At 50.8% G+C, this 23,210-nt stretch overlaps 1 protein-coding gene across 5 annotated transcripts in view; it reads left to right on the top strand.

Moving 5' to 3' along the window:
• The window catches only part of Katnip (katanin interacting protein), a 168,825-nt gene that overhangs the window by 139,360 nt on the left and 6,255 nt on the right, over positions 1-23,210 (top strand). For all 5 annotated transcript variants that reach the window (XM_055627421.1, XM_055627423.1, XM_055627424.1 and 2 more), the window contains 7 exons: positions 5,758-6,456; positions 7,285-7,493; positions 9,333-9,411; positions 15,376-15,553; positions 20,326-20,491; positions 21,616-21,773; positions 22,220-22,284. In XM_055627421.1, coding sequence (XP_055483396.1) covers positions 5,758-6,456; positions 7,285-7,493; positions 9,333-9,411; positions 15,376-15,553; positions 20,326-20,491; positions 21,616-21,773; positions 22,220-22,284 — 1,554 coding nt within the window. The remainder of the gene's footprint in view (positions 1-5,757; positions 6,457-7,284; positions 7,494-9,332; positions 9,412-15,375; positions 15,554-20,325; positions 20,492-21,615; positions 21,774-22,219; positions 22,285-23,210) is intronic.

Raw genomic sequence — 23,210 nt, 5'->3', positions numbered from 1 at the left:
TGTGTGTGTGTGTGTGTGTGTGTGTGTGTGTGTGTGTGTGTGTGTGTTAAAAAGAAAGCACCAGGTTTCATGGCCTTAATGCCAGATACTCCAGAGACTGAGGCAGGAGAGTTACAAGTCCAAGGCCTGCCTAGGCTGCAAAGTGAGCTCAAGGCTAGACTGATCATCTTAGTGATACCTTGTCTCAAAATAAAGAGGCAGGAAAGCTGGAACTGTAGCTCAGTGATGCAAGGCCCTGGGCTCAACCTCCAGTATTAAAAATAAAACAAAAGGCACATCTATTGGCAGAGTTCATGTTGAGACTGTCATAGTCTTTATAGTGGGTTATCTATAAGGACTTCCTGAATGTGAAAGGGGCTCAAGGTGGGGGTCTTCCATACCCGTCCTGAGTAAGAGGGCACCAGGGTCAGGGCATTGTATGTCTATCCTGAGTAAGGAGGGTATTTGGGGGATACTGTAGTCATCTGTATAAGAGGGCACCAGGGTGGGGACACTGGTAGGGACACTCAGACTTGCCCCTGTGGTGTGAAGTACCTTATCAGCCAATCGATCAATTAATAATTACTCTGAATGAATCTGGCTATTCTCAGGCACTCTGCTCTCTGAGCCTTGGTGCCTTCATCTATAAGATGGGACTGACATACCCTTGTTGATCTCTGAGGAACAAACAAGACAGTGAAGACAAGTTAATGCTGCAGCGGAGCTTCCCTGGTTCCTGGGGAGTGTTCAGCAAGTTATGAGTGAAACATCAGTTTGTGACTCCTCCCAACCACCCCACCTCACACACAGACCTACTGGCCTGGGTTTTAACTCCTTTCACCCTATTCCCATGAAGCCTCCACTAAGCACCCCTTTCCTCGGGGATTCTCGGTGGTCACATGAGATTTGTGGGCTGTGTTTGTCAGGTACCTGGCTGACATTGGCATGCCCCAGCAGATGGCCAATGCTCCTGCTCCCCCCTTCCCAGCCTGTGCTGCCTGAACTCTGTTATGTGTCTTGCTGGTGTGGCCACAGCCATCCAGCTCGTCCTCTTTAGTGAATCATCAGCGTGTCTGCCCAGCTCCTCATGTGTCACATCAGATGGAGAACAACTCCCTCAGACTTTGAGGGCTCCCTGCCCAACCACTGGCTGCCCACCGGGTCTTTGCTGCCATGCGCCTCTCATCTAGACCCTGAGAGTGGATAAAGAGGAGATCAGGAAACCCCAAAGGGGCATGTGGGGCTAAGCCTCGAACCTGTACAGTCAGGGAGCAGAGGCAGGGGTGTCACCAGTTCTAGACAGGCCTCTGCTATATAGAAAGACCCTCTTTCAAGAGGGTCTTTAATTTGGTTAATTAAAAGTGTGGGGGATTAGTTGGCAAAGTACTTGAAGAGCTGAGTTGAATGCCCAAACCCACCTAATTTCAGCTGTGGGGAGGCAGAGACAGGAGGACCCCTCGTTGGCCAGCCAGTTGAGCCAAATAATGATATCCAGACTAGAGAAAGACCTTGTCTCAATGGAAGTGGACATCCCCAGAAGATGATGGTCAGGGTCGTTCTCTAGCCTCCACAGACATGCAAATCTATGTATACATTCACCCATGTGTGCACACAATTATACACACACACTAAAGAAGACAACATAGACAGGACAGTGATGACAAGCAGGGCCTGGGCCGGTGTGTGTGTTCTTTGCCAAGGCCTGGTCCAGTCTTAATGATTCTGAACCCTCATGACAGCCCCATATTACAGTTGAAAAAATGAAGTTTAAGTAACTTTCCTGGGCTTTTCTTTCCCACAATTAGTGGGGGCTAGTATAGAATTTGAGCCACAGTGGATCAGTCCCACCATCCATGCTTGGAGCCACTACTCCTGAGCCTATTAGCATAACTGCCAGCGCTTGCTGAATGGTCAAACAGGCTCTAAACCAGACGTGGAGCTGCGGGAAGTTGTTGGTGACAGGCAGCAGTCCAACTGTCCAAGTTCAGAGGCCCCAATCTCACTTTACTTTCTTGCCAGGCATTTCCCTGCTTGGCTCAATAACACATTAAAAATGGAGCTCTTGAGATTTAATGCTTGTTAGCTGGTTTTGCTAACAAGGAAAGTTTATTTAGAAATGGTGTTGTTACTGTCCCTCACCCAATGCTAAGCCCACTGCCTGGCCCTCTAAGAAGCAATCTGGCAGAGTCCACCAAAATGCCAGAGGAGTGAATAAGCTCACAATGGCTTCAGAGTCCTGCCATCACCATGGTGAGTCCACCACAGTTTCATCACTGTATGATGCCATCTGTATTCTGGATGTGGCGGTGTGGGCCACAGGAGGATGAGGTCTCAGCAGCCTGTACTGTGGTCAGTGAAGAGGAGCAGATGGAGAACTCAGGTTACTTTCTTGCTGGTAGCATCTTTTCCCTGTCCCCTTGGTTCTCCTCACAAATCCACCAGGCTACTTTTTTTTTCTCGCTTGCTTGTTCACAGACAGCCAAAGGCCTCTCAGCCCTGAATGACTGAGTGCTGGCTCTGGGCCCTGCAGCCAGTTCTAGAGTCTCAGGAGGTGGTGATTGGTGGACATGGGTGAGGTGTTCAGCCCTTGCCCAGGCAGCAATGGCTGAAGCAGGTTCACTGGAAGGAAGGTGGCTCTGTTGTATTTCCCCTTGTCCACTCTTGTTTCCTGTGTCTGTAGGCATTGATGCAGCGGTGATAGTGATCAGGACAGTTGCATAAACTCCGAGCTTCAGTCATCCATGTCTGACCGTACACAGCAGGGGTCTTTTGGAATCTTGGGTCCTGTCATGTCATCATCGGGGTCCTTCTAGGCTACATAGACTACAGATGGACACCATTGCTGTTTGCTGCTCATTTGGGTTCAGAATTGGGCTGGGGGCATGGCTTAATGAGAGTGTGTTTAACATGTGCAAGGCCCTGCATTTCATCCTCAGTACCACAAAAAAGAAAAAGGAAACTTCTTGTCTAGCAGATTTAGGATAGGATTGTCAGCAATGACAGGCCACGCCTTAGCTTAGTCCCAAGTAGTAGACAGAGCATGTTTCCAGCAGACAGAGAGACACAAGAAGACACATGGATGTCCAGCTGTCATCACACCCAACAGGCCCAGGAGAAAAATCTACACCTCTCCTTTTAGAACCAAGTATGTGACTGAGAGAGAAGTCTGGAAGGCTGACTTGGAAGGAATGCCAAGTCCCTGCTCCCTGGCAGAGGCATGCCGGCCAAATTCCTGATGTGCGGCACTTAGTGTCTCCTGGCGTGCCAGTGGACCAACCCCCCATTGCTTTCACTCAGAGGAATTCATATCACAGAAACCCAAGTGTTGACAGCCTGTGCTAGAGCGCCTTCTGCCACATGTCACGCCAGCCCCTGGGAGGAGAGGATATGGGGACTTCCGGGCTCTTTGTTGGTGGCAGATAGGAAGAAGGAGTCAGAGCAGTCACAGGAGAACCCGCAAGTGATAACCTTCAGGCTGATCTGGGGAACTGCAGGCAAGAAGCTGGTGTTCACAGGCCTCTCTGTCCCAGCAAACACTTCCTAGGAATTTCCAGTACCTCATGCTATCTGTGTGGAGCACTGAGGCACTGCAGGGAGCAAGGGTGAGGTGGTGATGGTTGGGGGTGAGGTGTAGGGGGAGAGCACTGGAAGGAAGTGGCAATCTGGAGGAAGAGCTCTCCCAGCAGAAGGTACAGGGGACAAAGCCCTACTGAAGAAGATTCTTGATATGTCCTTGGACAGATGTCTGGTGGCATGGAGCAAGAATGGCAGTGGCTGGAGGAGATGGAGGTTGCAAAACTACAAAGAGCCTCAACAGGGCCCTGTGGGCACAGTGAGCAGGCTCATTCTTATTCTTGGTATAAGAAACGATAATGACAATGAGAATAGTATGTAACAAAGTCTGCTATAGGCTCATGGCTCAGGGTATTGAAGTGACCAGACCACACACAGATAGCATGAAGCCAGACTGAGCTTTGTAGTGAGCCCCGCCATTGAGAGAGGTGGGGAGGAGGAAAAGCTAGCTAGCTCTCTGGGCCAGGGAGCTAGAAAGTTGAAGTGGTATGTCAGTCTCCTAAGCCACTGGGAGAGGGACTGTCAAATGCAAGACCTTTGGGATGTCATACAAGAAGTGAAGACTGACAAAGACTGAGAAGTCATTGTCACTAACAGAAAGTCACATTGAAGGAGTTCTAAGAGCCATGGGTGTCTTAGGCATTCAAAGTGCAAAAAGCTACCAGGGGTCTGTTCTCAGGAACAGGAGTATGCAGGTCATATAAGGCAGTCAGTGTTTCTGTGTATCTTTTGGCTCCTGCTCCCAAGTTGCCATCATTTTTAAGCAGGTTCCCTACAGTGTAGTCAAATGGGCCCTCAGAATTCCACTCTATATCCCATCAGTCTGGCTCAGCCAGGGGAATGACAGCCGCTGTGCTTCAGTGTGGATAGCTTGAAAGTGGGATGATTTCCAGAAAGCCGAGGCTTGTTTCCCAAAAGAGGGATGCTGAGTTTGGGGTGGGGTTGAGATGCCACCATTGAGACAGGAAACAGGGTTTCTGCCCAGAAAAGGGGAGGACAGGGCATGATGGGAGGGAGCCATGGGATCTGGTACTCTCTCTTTTCTAGGAAGGAGGGATTTAGGCATTATCTGTAGGCAGAGCGAGTAGCAGGAAGCCCTGGAGGAAGCAGTGTTGGAAGATTCTAAAGAGAGGAGATAATTGATGGCACCAAGCCCCCTAGAAAGCAGGCAAGAAATGGAACACAGGCACTGCCCAGTGTGAAAGCAACACAGAATGGCAGTGCTGAATGCCACTGTCTAATCAGAATGACACCTTTGGATAATCTTTGGCTATCCTTGGCTGCCAGGAAGGGCCACTGCCTGATGCTCACGCTGAGCTCATGGATTCTGAGAGAGGGCTTCAGAGCCTCCCTTGGAGGACTGGTTAGTGTCCTTCTGCTCAGGACTCAGGCTTTGTCCGTGTCTGGGAGTAGACAGATGCCTTGTAGTACTGTCACAGCCATGTGACTGGGCCAGCCTCCAGTGCAGTGCAGCCCACACTGTGACCAACTCGGACCCCATGGTCCATGATATGTCCCTAGCTATGTGGGTTTCAAAGTAGGGTGGCTTCTGGCAAAGTTCCCAAAACCAAAATAGCCTTCCTGGGTCAGCTTCCTATCACCATGTACCCAAGACAAACAACTGTCAAAGAAATGGGTTCACGATGGCTCACAGTTTCAAAGGTTCCAGGCCTGAACTCTTTGGCCATGTTGCTTTGGGCCTACAACAACGCAGCATGTGATGGTGGCAGCGTGCGCTGGGAGAAGCTGCTCACCTCCTGGTAGCTGGACAGAAAAGAGGAGGAACATCCCAGAGTCCTCTTCAGGGACATGGTCCTACCTCCTAAAAGCTCCACTCCCTCCCAGAAGTGCCACAGTCTGGATGCCAGCCTTTGGGGACCACTCAAGATTCAAACTATAGCTCTTTTCCTGATATGTACAATAGTTGTACTCCTAGAAAGTTTAAAGCCTCTTAAAAATACTGTTTGTTTGGTTTTTTTTTTTCTGAGATGAGAGTCTAGACTTGGGTTATGATAAACAGCTCTTTGCCAAGACTGCCAAATGAGGCCATGCTCCACCTAGACTTCCCCGTAAGCCTTGCCCCACAGATGTCACAAGGGCCCCTAAGTCCGTGGGACAGCCAAGCAGCTGAGAGCCACTGCATGAGACAGTTTCCAAGGCGAGACACCAACAGGCTGATACCCCCTCCTGTGCTCTGTCTTTCAGAGGGCTCCCAGGCCACCCAGACACTGCCTTGTTTGCAGTGGTTTGGGGAGCAGGAAGATGCCCTGCATGCATCATGGGACTCCCTCACTGCCTTCGACCGTGCCCACCGGGGCCGCATCTCTGCCCTGGAGCCACAGGGGGACATCTTAGATGAGTTCCTGAAGCAGCAGAGGAGCAGCCGCAATGAGGAGCCCCCAGCCCCCTGCAGAGAGGAGGAGCCCTCCCTAGAGACAGATGGCGACAGCGACTTTAAAATCCCAGTCCTCCCGTACGGACAGCACTTGGTCATTGACATCAAGTCTACATGGGGAGACAGGCACTACGTCGGCCTTAATGGCATAGAGATATTCAGCTCCACGGGGGAGCCAGTACAGATCTCCAGCATTACAGCTGATCCCCCTGACATTAATATTTTACCAGCTTACGGGAAAGACCCACGTGTAGTCTCCAACCTCATTGATGGGGTGAACAGGACCCAGGATGACATGCATGTCTGGCTGGCCCCTTTCACACCAGGCATGACCCACTCCATCGCCATCGAGTTCACACACCCTTGCCAAGTTGCCCTGATTAGGATTTGGAATTACAATAAGTCTCGAATACACTCCTTCCGAGGCGTGAAGGACATCACCATGCTTTTGGATACACAGTGCATCTTTGAAGGAGAAATTGCTAAAGCCTCCGGAACCCTGATGGGAGGTATGGTATATCTGTGGGGATGTTCTACAAGTCCTTGTTTGCTCCTGACTGAGGCATAGAGGGGAGACCCATGAGCTAGCCCAAGACAGGTAAGGTCTTCTTCATAGACGTGAGGTGCACCCCTCCCCTCCTCCAGCCTGGGTGGGCCAGAGCCATGAGTTGTAGCCTCTTTCTTGCCTTAAGGCAAATGGGTAGAGTGTGTAGGGTGCCCACAGGCCAGCCAGTCATTGGAGCCCAGCTCCCGGGTTGGAAGACACCCACACCTGGGGGAGGTGCTTCATAAAAGGGCTCACAGGAAGGCTAGCTAGGCAGTACACACCCGTACTCTCAGCACTAGGCTTAAGCATTGATGGTAAAATAACTCTTGAGACTACTCCTTACCTCACACACACTATCTGAAATCCTGTTTCACCAAAGGCTCCAGCCCATGTGATATCTTAGCAGGACTGTCTCAAGATTTAAAGCAAGAGGAGTCTGTGGCTATAGGTCAGTTGTAAACCTCTTGAGTAGCTGTGCAAGGCCCTGGGGGCTATCCCCAGCACTGTAGAAACAGGCTCAGGGATCTGGGTTAGGTACCCAGTACCTTCTGGGACTTGTTTGGTGAGAGGTGAAAGGATTCTCTTTCCGCGAGGTCCCATCAGTAGATCGGTGTGCCTCTCGGCTTGGTGAAATGTGGGGACCGAGCTGCCAGCTCACACGAGGAGCTGTTAGCTGTTTGAGACCACATAGTGTATGGGACACTGGGACATGTTCTAGATGGCAGATAGCTGGGGCGTGGGGCCCAGCTGGGGCCAGCTGAACCTTCTCTCTTCTTGGTGATGTGCCCAGCACCCGAGCACTTTGGAGACACTATTTTATTCACCATGGATGAGGACATCCTGGAGGCCATATTCTGTTTGGATGAGACTTTTGACATGGATGCTGACAGCCTGTGTGGCCTTCAGCCTGATGAGGCTCTAAGGAGACCCAGCACTGCTGACAGTGAAGATCAGGAAGAGCGGCCTTTCACACAGGCTGGCTTGGGCGCCCAGGACCAGGTAGGACGGGAGTGGGGCTGGGGAGTACCCCTAACTGGATTCTTTTCATTGTTCAGGGCAATGTCTCACCCTGCAGCACAGTCTGACCTCTAACTCACTGCTTTCCTGCCTCAGCCTCCCAGATGGTGGGACAGCTCCTAAGCGGACTCCTGCTCCTGACTCAGAGCAGGGAGGGGAAGTAAGACAGACATCCTTTGTGCTGCTGGGGCTGCTACCTTGACAGTCCCCTTTTTTTTTTTTTTCTAGTTCATTTTCTATTCAGCATTTCATATTTCACTTTCTAATTATTTATTATTTTTTAAAACTGAAGTGAAGTAAGGATTTAAATTTTTATCAAAGATAGGAAATATAGGCTAGATATTGGGCTCTGTGCTGTGTGTGTCTATAATATAGAGGTTGTCTGTCTTTTGGGGAGAGGGAAGTGGCTGAGGCTGCTTCAGATCACTCACCATTGTGAGTAGAACAGAGATGCCTGCAGGAGGCAGCCTTGCAGTTAAAACAATGACCAGAACTGAGCCTGTTAGTACAGGCCCGGAGGCCAGCCATTCACAGGCTTAAGGCAAGGCAGGGTTATAGAATGAGTTCAGGACTGGCCCGGCCAAATTAGAGAAACTCTGTCTCAAAATAAAAAAGAAGGTTGTAGATATAGTTCATTGGAAAAGTACTTACCTGGCCCAGGTTCTACCCCTAGAACCATTTATAATCATAAAACAGTGAGCATAGCCATGGCTGCCTGAGCACATGCCCTAACCCAAGTTCACTAATGATACAGGTTTTGTAAGCCCAGCCCCATGATGACACTTAAGTAGGGACTGTTATACTCTTACTGCAGACATGGATTAAGTGCCCTAACTGAGGCACTTACTTTGATACCATGAAGGTATCAAAGCCAGAACCTGAGTACATAATGCTAAAGAAAATGGGCAAAAAAAATGTCAGGATCCACTGATGGAAATGGAGAGGTCCCAGGGTCTTGGGGGAGGGTCTTGTAATGTAGAGAAAGAGAGGAGTGAAGAGAAGATGGGACAGCCCCAAGAGTCAGGCTGGCCCACAGACGTGTGAGGAAAGCAGACAGCTGGCCTACAGTCCCCCTCCCTGTTCAGTGGGGCTGAACCAGCAGGGCCAGGCAGGCATAGGGTAAGGGGGCATCCAGTGGGAGCCTGAGAGGGGACAGCAACTCTGCCCAGTGGCAGCCCATCACCCATTGTTGCTTGTTCCCCTGACATTTACAAAAGAAGCCAGAAATCTGGGTTTTGAGCTATCTCAATTTAAAAGTGTCAGTTAATTGAAATGTCCCAAGCCTTCCATGGCCACAAAGCACTGCACAATCTGCTGTTGACTCATGGGTCTCCACGGAGCTGACCTTGAAATCCTTCATCTGCCCAGTGTTTTCTAAATATCAAGGCCCAGGAGTACCTGCTGATGGCCCTGACCTCAAAGCAGGAGAGGATGCTTAGTCCTGGGGAAGACAAACTTCTTCCTTCCTTTTGCCCTGCTCCATCTTTCTCTTCCTCTCCCCTTTGTACCTCCTTCTCCCATCCTCTGTGCCTTTCTCTGCCTTCCTTCCATCTCAGGAAGTGTTATGGGTCCACAAGAGACTCGGAGAAAGTCTGAGTACCCTGGTGTAGCATCACCCCTTAGCTGCCAGTAAGAGCTGTGGGTAGGGATGTGGTCCCAGGCTCCAGACACCCACATACCCCATCATAGGAAGGGAAGGCATACAAAAACAGACCCAGGGATTTCCTGGGCATGGAGTGCTCAATGAATCTGGTAAAGGAACTGTGTAGGTACTACTAAAGCCTCTCTTCTTCTCCCTGTTTCTCCCCGAACATCCTGTAGGTACTAGGGCTAGAGCTACAAGCTAGCCCCTCTGTCTCTGAAGTCACCACACCAGAGCCAGGCATCTTCTACGGACTGTGTGAGTACCTTGCCCAGGTCCCTGGCAAGGGCCTCTTTGCATCTTGTACTATCAGGGGGCACTGTGGCATTCTGTACCTAGGTCATCTATATGGTCACTGGGGATCTGGACTTGGGAGCCAGGTGGCCCCAGGCTGCTGCTGGCTTCGTAGGTGGAACTGTTCTAGAACTCAGCCACTGCAGCACTTAGACAAAACAAAACAGGCTGTGTGTGTGTGTGTGTGTGTGTGTGTGTGTGTGTGTGTGTGTGTGTGTGTGTGGTGAGGAGGTTAATCACATAGCCCATGACCCAGGCTTTCTAACTTCTCCAGAACACATGATTTTAGGCAGATTCAGAAATGCTGGCTTATTTCACATACTGAAATACATGAGCCTATGACAGCCAGCATGCCTCCCTGAATAGATCTCAGCTGAGCTCCTGGGCCTCTCCCCTTCCTTCTAGATAGTTTCTCTCTTAGTTAAATTACATTCATGTCAGTCCCTCATTATCTAGGGAAGTTCCAAGCTGGGGTCATGGCTGTCTGGGATCTCCCTGCAACCCCCAGGGCCCTGTTAACAGGCTCACTGCATGCTCTAGTTGCCTTGCTTCCTGCTGTTTCTTGCCCTCCCTGCTGCTATGTCATTTGCTTTCAGTTTATCTCTTGAAAACAAGAGCTGTGACCCTACCTACTACACTTCTTTAGAAGCAGCCTCACCCCTCCAGTTCCCAGTTCACCCCAGCCTAGCTTAGCCCATGCCCTTGCCACGTTAGTGGGTAGCAGGCTCTCGGTGTCTCCTGGGTCTTGTGGCTACCTATCTGCCCAGTCCCTGAGGTAGCTCTGAGGGGGAAGACTGGAGCCTTCCAGAGCTCGCACTGAGGGGCAGGCAGGTCTGGACAGAAAGCAAAGATGGCTTTGTGAAGGCCTCAGCAGCTAGATGGGACGCACAGAAGCTGCGGAGGGTACTGGTGATGTCCTGAGTGAGGGAAAGCTTGGTCTTCACGTCCCTGTGTCTTCATGCCACTGGTCACAGGCTGCATCCAGGAAGGACAAGGCTTTCTGAAGATACTCGTTAAGATACTTGTGGCAAAAGCAGTCTCCTGCCCTAGGGCAAGGGTCTGGGTGGCACCTGGTGCACACTGCACTTCTTCCTGCTGGCTCTCCTGCAACCCTTTTCCCCCAGACACCTTCCATTGTCCTCAGTGAGAACCCTCCCCTGTTCCTTGCTCAGTCGAAAGGAAAAAATGGTCTCTTAGACAGAAAGAAGGTGACTTATTTGAATCCTTACAGCTCTTTCCATTCCAGGTCACTGAATTAGACTAACAGACTAAAGAACTGTAATCCTAGCACACTTGAGAGGCAGGGGCAGGAAAACCTGAGTTCAAGGCCAGCCTGTGTTCCATGAGGAGATCTTGCCTGGATAAGTGAATAAACAAGCAAATAAACAAGTGGCAGGGGGTGGCTCATTTAGGAGGATCCTGGTAAATTCAGGCATGGCAGTGCACAATTGTAATCCCAGTGTTGGCAAGATGTAAACAAATGAAGCTCTGGGGCTCTCTGACCACCATCTATCCTAATTAGTGTGCACCAAGACCCAGTAAGGAAGAATGACACCCAAGGTTGTCCTTTGCTTTCCACATGCACACATACATACACCCTAATACACATACACACAGGATAGATAGACAGACAGCAGATAGATAGATGGCAAGAACCAGGCTTGGGATGGGCTTTCCTGCCTGGCCTCCCAGTCCTTAGTGCCCTTTTTCCACATTAGACAAGTGAAGCCTAGCAAGCCAGAGTCACATAGCTAGTTCCCAAGGCTGGGACCAGAAGCAAGGAGATCTAACTCCAGAGCAGAAATCCTCCCCAACTACCACATGCCTCAGGGCTCTGCTTAAGAGGATGCCTTATGGCAGAGGCCTCTGTGAGGGTCAGCATCTTCCTGTGAGGCTGCTAGGTCCTAAAAGGTAGCAATAATTTATTTTTTTACTCAGTTTGCTTTCCCTGGGGTTTGAAACACACACACACACACACACACACACACACACACACACACACACACACGAACAATGGAAAAATGGAAATTGAATTCAAGCTGAATTCAGCAAAAAGAGAATCTATTGATTTTATGTACCTAGAAGTTGGGGTCACTAGTTTTTTTAGGCAGCTGGATGTAGACAGGGAAATGACACCATAGAGACTTGCTGTGTCTGTCTTCCCACCCTGTTTGCCTCTTGTTCTTCCCCATGGGAGCCATGCACCAGGGGCTCATGAGAAGGCTATGCACCAGGGGCTTGGGGAACTTTGCACTCACATCCACCCATTACCAACAACCCAAGAGCAGAAACCACTTCTATTGCCTAGCAGATCTAGTCCCAGAATTAAGTCTCTGGGTCTAGCTTGTATCTTAAGCCTATCCATAACTTCATTATATGGTTCTCCATGGTGGGTGTGGACAGGTAAGAGATGTGAAAACTATCTTGCCAGACATGGGTCAGTGGCTGTCCCTAGTGGGAGTGGTCAGATGCCCAGACAACCTGGATGAGCCAGAATGTCTCCCTGGAGGAGAAGAAAGGCAGGTGAAGGTGCTGCCAGGCAGAAGCTGCCACTGTCCTGTCTACCTGTTAATTTTTCCCAAAAAGGCTATTTACCAATGTCCTTTGCACTGAACCAGCCCAGTCTTTATCAGAGATGACATTGCAGTGGTCCTGGAGTAGGGTACTGTGACCTTTGATCTTTGTACTGGCTAGAAAAGCATTGAGGCCTCTGAATTGTGCTATTCCCTACCTTTTGAGCCTAGAGCCCCAAGATTGCTACAGCTCTTCTCTCTGAACCCCCACCCCACACTCAGCAACCTGTGCAGGTAGAGTACACTTTAATAAAGTAGTGCCAGGAAGTGTGTGCAGGGGTGGGGGAAGGCCAATCCTCTTCATGCTTTGAAAGAGAATATATGACTTGCTAATTTGCAGATGACACTCATTTGGGAAGTTTTGCAAATATCAGCCACAATGAATAGGGAAGGAGTCGAGAGGGCCAAAGCATGAGCGAAATAACAAAATTAATTTCCATTTGTATAAATACTAATTGATGCACCGAGGAAAATGAATATGGAGCATGGATATCAGCTCGCAAGGAGAGTCGTTGCGTTCAGAGCCCAGAATCAGAGGGATCAGGTGCATCTGTCAGACACAAAGGGGCTGCAGGCACGGGGGGAAAGGCTTGCTGTTACCAGGGGGAGGTGGCATTTCTGCCTCGCTCTGTCCCTCCCCTCCCAGTCTGTTCCCTCCTCCACCTCCAGGCCTTCTTCATCCCAGACACTCCCCACCTGACTCTGTCACCTGGATCAATCCCTTCTTCTCCTGCTGTGTTCAAGCCACTGAGCTCCATTGTCCCCTAAACAGACCTTGATTGTGTCCCCTGCTGCCCTGTCCCACTGTGAGCCCCTCAGTGAGGCCACTGTCAGCACCAGTGTCTTCCCTTCACAGTCTACTGAAGTCCTTCCAAGGCACAGTTCAGCACGTACCCCTGCCCTGATGCCCTGCCCAGGCCACCATGGCAGTGCACATCTGCGGTGCTGGTACTCAAAGGCTGAGCCTCGAGGATCACAAGTTTTGAGGCCATCCTAGACTACAAGGGAGATCTTGTCTCAACAAAACAAAACAAAACAAAACAGAAGAAGTAACCTGTTGTAACTCCCCATTAAGCTGTCAGGAACCTCTCAGCTTCCCCTGGGATCAAGCCCTGCCTCCTTTACTAGTGTCATACTCTTCTCCTCCCTTACCTAACTGCTTCCAGGTGTGGGCTCAACTTGTTCTCAGCCCAGAATGTTCCTCCTCCAGAAATGCAGCACAGCATGTCTGTTCTTAGTGTGCAGGCCCCAGCCCAGATCTCCCTTTCTTTCCCTAAATTCCCTGACTCCCCACAGTGCCACTCCCCCCCCCCCCCATCGTTCTGTGTGGGCCTGCTGCAGTGTGTACAGCTGTGTTGTCCTCATACCGAGGCTCACTCTTAGTTTCCTCACACCTATAGTTGGCACATGCAGACAGTGAGTATCCGCTTACCAGCCACCGGGACCACCTGCCCACCCGTCTGTCAATCAGAGGTTTCAAAACAAAATTTCGTTAAGCATCTATTTGTTGGGCACTGTAACCCTAGGCTCTGGGATAGAACAGTGAGTCCTGGCCTCAGGGAAATAAACAAGCACATTAATGTAGAATACCCCCTGACATAAGGATGAAAGCAAGTGGAGCAAGGGCATGAAAAGTGGGGGACACTGTCTAAGAGAAGACATTTGAATGTGGCCAGTAGAAAGATTGTATCAGTTAGCGTTTGCTGCAGAACAAACAAACCCACAATGGAGCGCCTGTCTGCAGTGCTCTGTGGTCATCAGTGCTCACAATTCTGTGGCTAGTTCACCTCACCGGAGCCACCCAGGTGTTCTCCCTTGGCCTGCTCACACCTCTGAGAAGCTGGCACGTGGACAGCAACTGCCTGCATGTGCTGCTGCTGGCTAGAGCGACAGGTGACTGAGCTTCCTGGTACCAGCACAGGGCAGAAAAAAGAGACAAGCTCCTGGGCACACATTCCACTCTACTGGCCAAAGCCAGCCATGCAGCCCAGATGCAGAGTGGAGAAGTTCACCCACCTCTGTAGGGAAAGCGGCAGGGCCAAACTGCAAAGCAGCATGGACACAGGCTGGAGGGCAGCCAGCTGTTTTGCTCAACATCCACACCCGGGAGGGTATGTGTGTGTGACAAGCAGTCTACTTGGTGCTACTTAGAAGCCACGTCCTCATCAGCTCAGGCCAACTTTGGCACCACAGAGAGGAAGTTTGAAGGCTGAAGTCACAAGAAGGGTGCTGGGAAATGATAGGCCATAGGACAAGATGTCGAGTCAGGGTGGTGAGAGGTTGCAGTCTGGTCTAGAATGTTCCGGAGTTTTTCTGGGCTTGCAGATCCTCTTGTAAGAAATATGGAGTACCTCATGACCCCAGATCCACCAAGCATGCTGTCACTTAGCAGAAGTCCAAAGAGCTAAACCTTAGAACTCAGGCAGGTGCAAAACAGGCCAAGTACCTACAGGGTGGGAGAGCCCATGAGCTTGGCCCTGCTCTACTGGGAAAGGAGAAAGTCCAGCCAAGCCTATGAAAAGGTGACAGGGTATGCCCCAGAGACTCAAGGAGGGGAGCTTTCTGGACAGTAGAATGAGTCACCTACTATGTATGTCCCAGGGCCACAGAAGGTCTCCTGAAATGGTCTGTGGTGAAGCAGGGTGGAAGCATGGGGTCAGCAGCTACTTCTTTTACCCTGAGTCCAGTGAGGGCTCCTAGGAGGAGCTCATTTGCATAAAACGTCAAGTTCTGGGTATGGGGCTTCTTAATGTGACTGTCCCATTTAGATACTGTCAGACATTCATTGGCATTGAGCCTATACCATATTGCCAGTCACTATGTCAGTACCTGGGCGCACAATAGTCTAGAAAGTGGGGTCGTTCCATTAAGGAATGAGCCACCTGGCAGGTCCCATCGGCAATTACTAGTTAGTGGCCTCCAGGGTTTGGTGGAGGATATATAGAGACATGACAGGCTATGATTGCAGGACCAGCCTGGCCCCTGAAACACATGCACAGTCCAGAGGACAGGAACAGCATGTGCAAAGACCTTGTGATAGAAGAACGGCACAGGAAGATGATCAATTGGAAGATCATCTGGGTAGAAGAACTAAGGGTCCCTGATGTATGATGAGGCCTGGGGGAATTAGAAGCCAAGAACGCCTCACCGCGAAACAGCAAGCCAACAGGATACAAAGCTTGGTGTGAAGTGGCCCAGCCAGGTGTGGGCTTCCCGCCTGCAGTATGTCCTGAGTCGGCAGCAGTCTGGGCCTGAGGACCCCTGAGAGAAGGTCCATGAGGGGAGAGGCTGAAGGATGGCTCTCTTCTGGCTCCAGAGCCTCTGGTGGTGACTGCCTACTTTCCTTTCCTCACAGGCCTCCGATTAAACTTCACAGCCTCCTGGGGGGACCTGCACTACATAGGCCTCACTGGCCTGGAGGTAGTGGGCAAGGATGGCCAGGCCCTGCCCCTCCACTCGCACCAGCTCTCTGCCTCCCCCAGGGACTTAAATGACCTGCCTGAGTACACTGATGACTCACGAACCCTGGACAAGTAAGTATGAGAAGCGTGGCTGTGGCCGTCAGGGTCTAGGGACATGCTGTGTCCCAGGCATCAGGAATGCATCAGATACAGTCTGGGAGGGCATGTGGCCAAAAGAAATAGAGGTGACTCTTTCCATAGGTGACCCCTTCTGGGGACAGGCAGGATGCAAAATCAGGCTGGTGTGTCCACAGATGCTGTGTGCTCTGAGAGCACGCTGGCCTCCCTAGCGTGCTAGGGCCTCCCTCAGCGTAGTCCGTCGGTCTCTGTGGTGACTCATCAGCTTTGCACGTGCCTGTCCTAGGCCTCTTCCTCTGCAAGCAGGAAAGTGATAGGAAAGTCTCTGCAGGCTGCTCTGCTTCCTGCACATTCTGGATGCCATGGCTAGGGTGAATGGGCAAGCTTTTTATAGCATCCACTCACAGATAACCTACCGCTGGCACTTGGCCTCCTGCTCTGGACAGCTATGTGAATTAATTAGAAACAAGGAAAGTTTGAAGAATGAGAGTTCAAATCTCTCCCCAGCTTTAAGTTTCCAAACCTCACACTCATAACAGTGAGGACAACAATAATAACAAGTAGTGTACGCACCATTTGGGAATGGTGAGCCAGGCACTGGGCTGTTGGTAGTTTACTAATGTCCATCCATGAAAGCCACAAGTGTAGACAGAGAATCATCATTGTTATCCTTATGTACAGAGGATGAAGCTGAAGTCAGAGTGTGATCGAAAGTGCCCAGACTGGTTAAGTAGAGTCACGATTTGAACACAGGATACGCCAGCCTGGCACTTGACTACTGAGCTGGGCATCTACTCTGCCTCAGTTTATTCATCCATAGAACTGTGACAGTAATCCCCATGGCTACAGGTTGTGAGTAGGGTGCTCACAGCCCCTTGTCCTGGCTGTATCCTCTTTGTCCCTTTAAGATGGCCCTTCACTGTTACCTTCATCCCCTGCTGGCACTGACTGCAGCCACTGTGGGCTGTAGATCCTGGCGGGACAGCTGGCAGACCTAGACCTGAACCCACAAGCTGCCCCTGGCCAGCCACTGGAGAAACCCACAGCTCCCCAGACTGTCCATCCCTGTCACCCACTCACCACCCCAGATCATCCTGACAGTCTCCAGCCCAATCTTAATGTCATCTTTAAATACTCCTCTGCGAATCTCTAACCAGGAAGCACTTGAAGAGGCGAACACTCCCTCAAAGTCCTTGTCACAACTAGCTCTGTGAGTAGCTGCCTGAGCCACCGGACAGCACTCTCACTGCTTGTGTAGTTGAGCTAAGATCCGGTAACAAAGTGTGCCGTTAACTGAGAGGCCCTTGAGCTTTAGGGAACTTCGAATTTTTCCTTCCCTCTTTCTTTCATTTATTTTTATTTTTTAGGTTAGAATATAAAGCAATGGGTTCCATTAAGGCAACTTCATACACACACCATTATACTTTGCTCTCATTCATCCCCTCCCCTACCGTCCTTTGCTGTACCCTCTCATTAGTGTCCTTTATTCTCCCCGCTGTTTCGCCACCACTGCTGCCCTATTTTAAGTATATTATGCCTCTATCCCCATCTTAAGATCCCTTCCTTCCCCTCCAGTGAAACCCTTTCTAGTTCTTTAGTATGAATGCATGGGTACCCACCCATATATGAGGTAAGGTTTAGGCTCCATAACCTAGACGACTTACAGCATTTGTCTGAGTCTGGCTTGTTTCTCTTAACATTTCCAGTTGCATCCATTTTCCTGAAAATACCACAAAGGTTGCCTTTTTCTTTTCCATATTGCATGTACGGACCACGTTTCTTTGCCCATTCATCTGCCGATGAACATCTAGTCCATTCCCTGCCCATGCATGCTGCAGCAGCATCTTAGGATGCTGACTTACAGCCCTCTGGGTATATACCCAGGGGGGTTACAGCTGGCTCAAACGGTAGATCTGCTTTGGGGGTTTTGAGAAACCTCCACGGTGATTTCTATGACTCCTAACAGCAGGAATGAAGACTCCCCTTTCCCCACATTCTCCCTAGCTTTGGTTCTTATTTATTTTCTTGATGGGGTGAAATGGATTCTCAAATCAGTTTTCCCTGATCATTAGGGATATTGAATGGTTTTTTTTTTCAAATATTTATTGGCTATTTGTATCTCTTTTCTTAAGAATTGTCTACTCTTTTCACTAGCCCATTTATTGAATGGATGACTTCGGCTTAGGGTGCTTAATTTTTGTCATAATTTATGTGTGTTGATATTAATCCTGTCTTCTATGTGGCTCGCCGACATTTTTTCCCATTTTATAGGCCCTCTTCACTCTGGAGGAGCTCTCCCCCTCCATGGTTCTGTTTTTGTAAGACAGGGTCTCTCAGTGTGTACCAACAGAACTTCAAGATAATGCTGCTTCAGGTCCAAGTGCTTGCATTATAGAAGGATGCCGCCAACTCATCTCTTCATTTGTTCGTTTGTTTTCCTATTTTTCTTTTATTAAAAATAGATTTTGTAATCCAGGTATGGTATTGCATGCCTTTAATCCCAGCACTCAGGAGGCAGAGTCAGGCAGATCCCTGAGTTCAAGGCCTGCTTGGTCTACATAGTGAGTTCCAGGACAGACAGAGCTATGCAGAGAAACATTGTCTTGAAAAAAAAAATTTTTTTTAAAGTGTTTCATTCACTACATTCTAGTTATAGCTCCCTTACCTTCCCCTAACTCCTCCTAGTTCCTCCCCTCTTCCCCTCTCAGGAGCCACACCGTTTTTGTCTCATTAGAAAACAAGCAGGGATGTAAAGAATAATAATAAAATGAAATAATAATGCAAAAACAATCAAATAGGAATAGGACAAAACAAGCAAAAGAAGAGGGCCAAAGAAAAAGCATAAGAATGTTATATAGATACAGAGACACATACAGATTTGCACATACAGGAATCTCATAAAAACACAAAACTGGGAGCCATAATATATATAAAGGACCTGTAAGATTTTTTGTTTTTGTTTTTGTTCTTAATGCTCTGACAAACCATGAGAACAAAGAACCTCCAAAGATACCATTAGTTTGTTTTCTGTTGGCTTCTACTGCTGGGCATGGGCTCTGGCCTTAAGTAATCTTTTTTGGGGGGCAGAGGGCCGGCGTGGGTTTGAGACAGGGTTTATCTGTGTAACAGAGCCCTGGCTGTCCTGGACTCACTTGCTCTGTCAACCAGGCTGGCCTCAAACTTGCAGTGATCTGCCAACCTCTGCCTCCCAAGTACTGGGATTAAAATCATGAGCCAACATCTGGCCCCCTTAAGCTGTTTTCCATCCTTATCGGTCACCTCAGATTCCAGGAGCTCCTGTGCCCATTTTTGTATTTGTTTGTAATATTTCTTTTTTTTTCGTGTGAAGTGCTGGTGATGGAACCTAGACCCTTTTGCATGGAGGGCAAGCATTCTGCTACTCAGTGCCCCTCCCCTACCTTCTGATGGGTTGAAGGATGGCCCAGGCTGCTCTTGTCTCTCTTGCCCTGACCTGGCTTCTACCATATCCCTGCAATGACAGGATCCTGATGGTGGCCATAGTGTTTAGACCAATCTAGGCATGAGAGAGGCTTGTTGCTAGTGGGTGTCTTAAGGACAGTGCAGAGGGAGAGGTGTCCTTTGCCACCAGCCTCTATGCCATCCTCTTCCACTGTCCCCTTCTCCCAAAACCCTGCAACAGTTTTGCTCGCAGCCAGTCCCCAAGACGGAAGTAATTGCTTTGGAAGGAAACAGCAGCCTACAGCAGCCAGCTTCCTTCACAAACAGCAGGGTCGGCCTGCCGAATTTCCTCAGTTTTAACATGCCAGCAATTGTAAGACACACCATCCATCAATTTAATAACAGCCTTTTAGAGCACAGGGGAGAGAACGCTTTACCTCCATGGATGAACACTCAGATTTATTCCAAACCTCAAACTATCAAATGGTAAGGGGGAAAGTTGATTTTAGATACAGGAATTGTGGCCACAGCCAGAGTTGCTCACAGCACAGTGGCCCTGAAGGTCCCTAGGGTCCAAGGGTCGAGTGGGGTGAGGCTGATTGTCTCTGGGTCCAGGGCTCCAAGTGGCCGTGCCACACAGAGGACAAAGGTCAAGCCCAGATCAAAGGGGCTGAGGTAACTGGTTGGCAAATGTCTCCTGCAGACTGGGGTTTCCCTGGGGCACCTAGACCTGTGGCCACCAAGCAGGTTGGCTCGTCAGAATCGTGGAGCCAGCTGCTTCCTCTGGCACCTGTCCCTGGCCCAGGTCTGCCGGTTCCCTGATGTTTCCCAAGAGAGAAAGGCTGCACTTCCCGCAGACTGCCTCCACATCTCGCAGAGCATTTGGACAGCAGAGAAAAGACCCACCTTCCGCCCAGCACACCCCTTCCAGGCACTGGCCCCAAGTCATAACCCCACGCCCAGCTTGCAGCTGGTCCCTGTGGCCTGCCAGCCTGGCCACACCACAACCTCTTGTGGTTGTCATTTTCCCCATTAACCACCGCACATCCTAGGGTGCCTGCACAGCTGTGTGCTGAGCTTATGTCCACAGCAGCCTTCGCCTGCAGAACAAGGCTCCTTAGCAGAAGCCTTTCACCCTGGGGTCGTAGGCTGAGGGATTCCCACGGGGACACACCTGTCTGTGTTAACCTGTTGGGGATGAGCATCTCAGCACCTTCACGAGCACACTCTGTTTTTACCCCTTCTTGACTTGCCGCCCTCCCACCTTCCATGACACCTCTGGGGGAGAGAAGCAGGCCATCTGGAGGTCTCCCACCGTCTTGCTGAGCTCCCCTCGTTGCCTGCAGGTTAATCGATGGCACGAACATCACCACCGAGGATGAGCACATGTGGCTGATCCCCTTTTCCCCTGGGCTGGACCATGTGCTTATGATCCACTTTGACAGGGCCCAAAGCATTGCTGGCCTGCGCCTCTGGAACTACAATAAATCTCCCGAGGACACCTACCGAGGGGTAAGCCGGGCAGAGCGGAGTCCACTATCAGGGAGGCAGCATGATGAATGGCTAGTGTGGGTGCTGGAGAGAAGCATAAATCCTCCAGAACCTTCCAAGTAGAGGGGGGATGACATCCAGGGAGAGAGCCAGCTGCGTTTCCTTTTGCACACAGCGGACATAGGCATAGCCCGCAGCCCACCACCAGGGCAACCTGGGGAACTGCGGGCTCGTTTCTCCGTGACTGTGGGTCCTCTTCCCACACAGTCCAGCCTGGCAGTGTCCGCTGTGGGCCTGCTGTCCACTGAACAACAGAGCGTTGTGAGGCAGGCTTGTGTGCGTTCCCCATTTCTTCGGGTTCTTACCCCGCCTCCTTTCGCTGCCCCACCTCACAGGGTTCTAAGGAAGGCTGGGAAAGGATTTGCCATTCTCCTGGGGCTACACAGCTAGAGTCTGGTCTCAGTCTGTCGAGCATGAAGCTCACACTCTCTTTCAATTGCTGGTGGGAAGGCAAGTGTGGCAACTGGCTTGGAGGTCTTTGCAGTCTGCTGGCGGATCCCAGCAGCATGGCCAGCATGTCCTCCCTGGACAGCATGTGCTTGTGCGGGTGTTCATGCGTGTATTCGTGCGTTCATGCGTGCATGTGTGCACATATGTCTACTCAGCAAGTGCTCAGAGCACAGTGCCACTACCTGTCAGCCTTGAGGCTGTCAGAAGGACCAGCTGGGTCTCTGCTATGAACCCAGCAAGCACTTGCCAGGTGCTGAGAGTAGGAAGATGGGGGCTGCGCCCACCTCACAGGTGGGGAGGAAGGTGGAGGGAGGCTGGAGGCCTGCACAGCACTGGTAGAGTGTGTGCTCCAGAGCTTGTGCCCTTGACCATCTCACCTGACTGCCACAGGCCACTGCCACTGCTGTCTGGGGTCCCCCACCAAGTACCATGCCTCTCTGAAACACACGCATGGGAAACACAGGTAAGTGTCCTCAGGGCAGGGACTCACTTCAGGTGTCCTGTTCCGAGCCCCAGCGTTGTACTCAAGATGGAATGTGACTGTCACCGGAACTCAGGGCTGGCCAGGTGTCCTGGCCCGGTAGAAGAGCCAGCCACTGTCTGAGGCCTCAGGCAAGCTGTGTCTCCTTTGCTAGGTCAAAGTCGCCCATGTGTCCCTGGATGGCCTGTGCGTGTCTCCTGCAGAAGGCTTTCTTATCCGAAAGGGGCCTGGCAACTGCCATTTTGATTTTGCACAAGAAATCCTCTTTGGGGACTACTTGCAGACCCGGCTACCACCAGCGCCCACCAGGAGGTGAGTGAGAGGGGCTAGCCCACAGTGTCGTCTGTGTGTGCACCCTCAGGGCTGGAGCTGCAGTCACTGTGCTGTCCAGAAACACCTCTGGCTGCAGTGGCTGCTCCCCTCTAGCCAGCAGGATATGTGGTCAGGAGAGTGACCCCAGAGGCACATCCCAGTCAACTACCTGTCAGCTGTATGTCTTTGTACAGTGGCTTTACCACTCTGTCCAGGTATCTGCATGTTTGTTCCAGTTAAACATGTCCCCACCTCTAGGCAAGAGTCTGTGACAGAAAAGAACCAGGTCCTCCACTGCACGCCCCCATACAAGTGTGTCTCCCCTGGGAGAAGAGGAGGTCATGCAGGAGCCACCGTGCTGCTGCATATGCAGTCCATGGCTCAGGAGTGTCTCTTGGTGACCCTGGAATGGAATCGCTCATGGTACTGTTTTGGTCTCTTTCCAGGCTAGATGTGAAGAGCCTGGAGCAAGCCAGCATGGACTACGAGGCCCCACTCATGCCCTGTGGCTGTATCCTTCCCCCAGACAGCACAGAGCCGGGCAGCTGGGATGCCACACCGGGAGAGTGAAGCTAACGAAGGCAGCACTAGGATATAGAAGCAGCATGGGACCCCTCTGCACCTTGGAGACTGGGGCTGGGGAGGTGCCACAGAGGGCTCAGCTGAAGGGCTGGAAAGGAGACCCAGGGACAGGGCAGGGAGAAGGCAGGGACAGAGGCAGCAGGAGCCCCTCCTTCCTGCTGTGACCTCATTGCATAGGCAGCGGAGCATCTCCCCTGGCAGCAGCCCACCTCCCAGCCATGAAAACTAAAGCACCAGAGCCAGGCATGGTGGAGGCAGGGGATCAAGAGTCCCAGACCATCCTTGACTACATAATGAGACCCTGTCTCTTGAAAAAAAGAAAAAAAGAAAGAAAGAAAAGCAAAAAAGAAAGCTAAAAGCAAATGGACCAAGTCAGAGAAGTCAAATAACTTGCCCCACCTGTGTGGGGGTGTCCAGATTCAGAAGGAAGTGGTTTCTTTGCCTGTAGCCTGTAGCCTGGGGTGTCTAGGCTCTCGGGACTTCCACTTCTGCTCCTAGGAACTGGGGTTGGGAAGATCAAACCAAGGGGGACAGGTGTTGCCGTGAGCACATTGACCTTATCTGTAGGACTTACTCTGCTGTGGGCTGACCTGAGGCTTTCCCCCATCCACAACAAGCTTATTCCCATGAACTTGAAAGACGAAGGAGGGAAGAGGTTTCTAATCATTTCCTAACCAGGGCATCTGAGGCATGACCCCAGAGGCGTGGTCCCAGCACTACCTGTCCACACACTCCTTCCAGTCCCCTCCCAGGGCAGTGGTGTGGCAAAGTGTGATGCTGTGTTCCTCTTGGCAGACATCCGTCCCTGGGAGAGCGACACTTCCGCCGACAAACATCCCCTCTGCCACTGTGCAG

This window comes from Psammomys obesus, unplaced genomic scaffold (assembly GCF_907164565.1).
Source record: "Psammomys obesus unplaced genomic scaffold, mPsaObe1.curated_primary_1811, whole genome shotgun sequence".
Taxonomy (NCBI): domain Eukaryota; kingdom Metazoa; phylum Chordata; class Mammalia; order Rodentia; family Muridae; genus Psammomys; species Psammomys obesus.
This window is presented reverse-complemented; position numbering and strand designations above follow the sequence as displayed.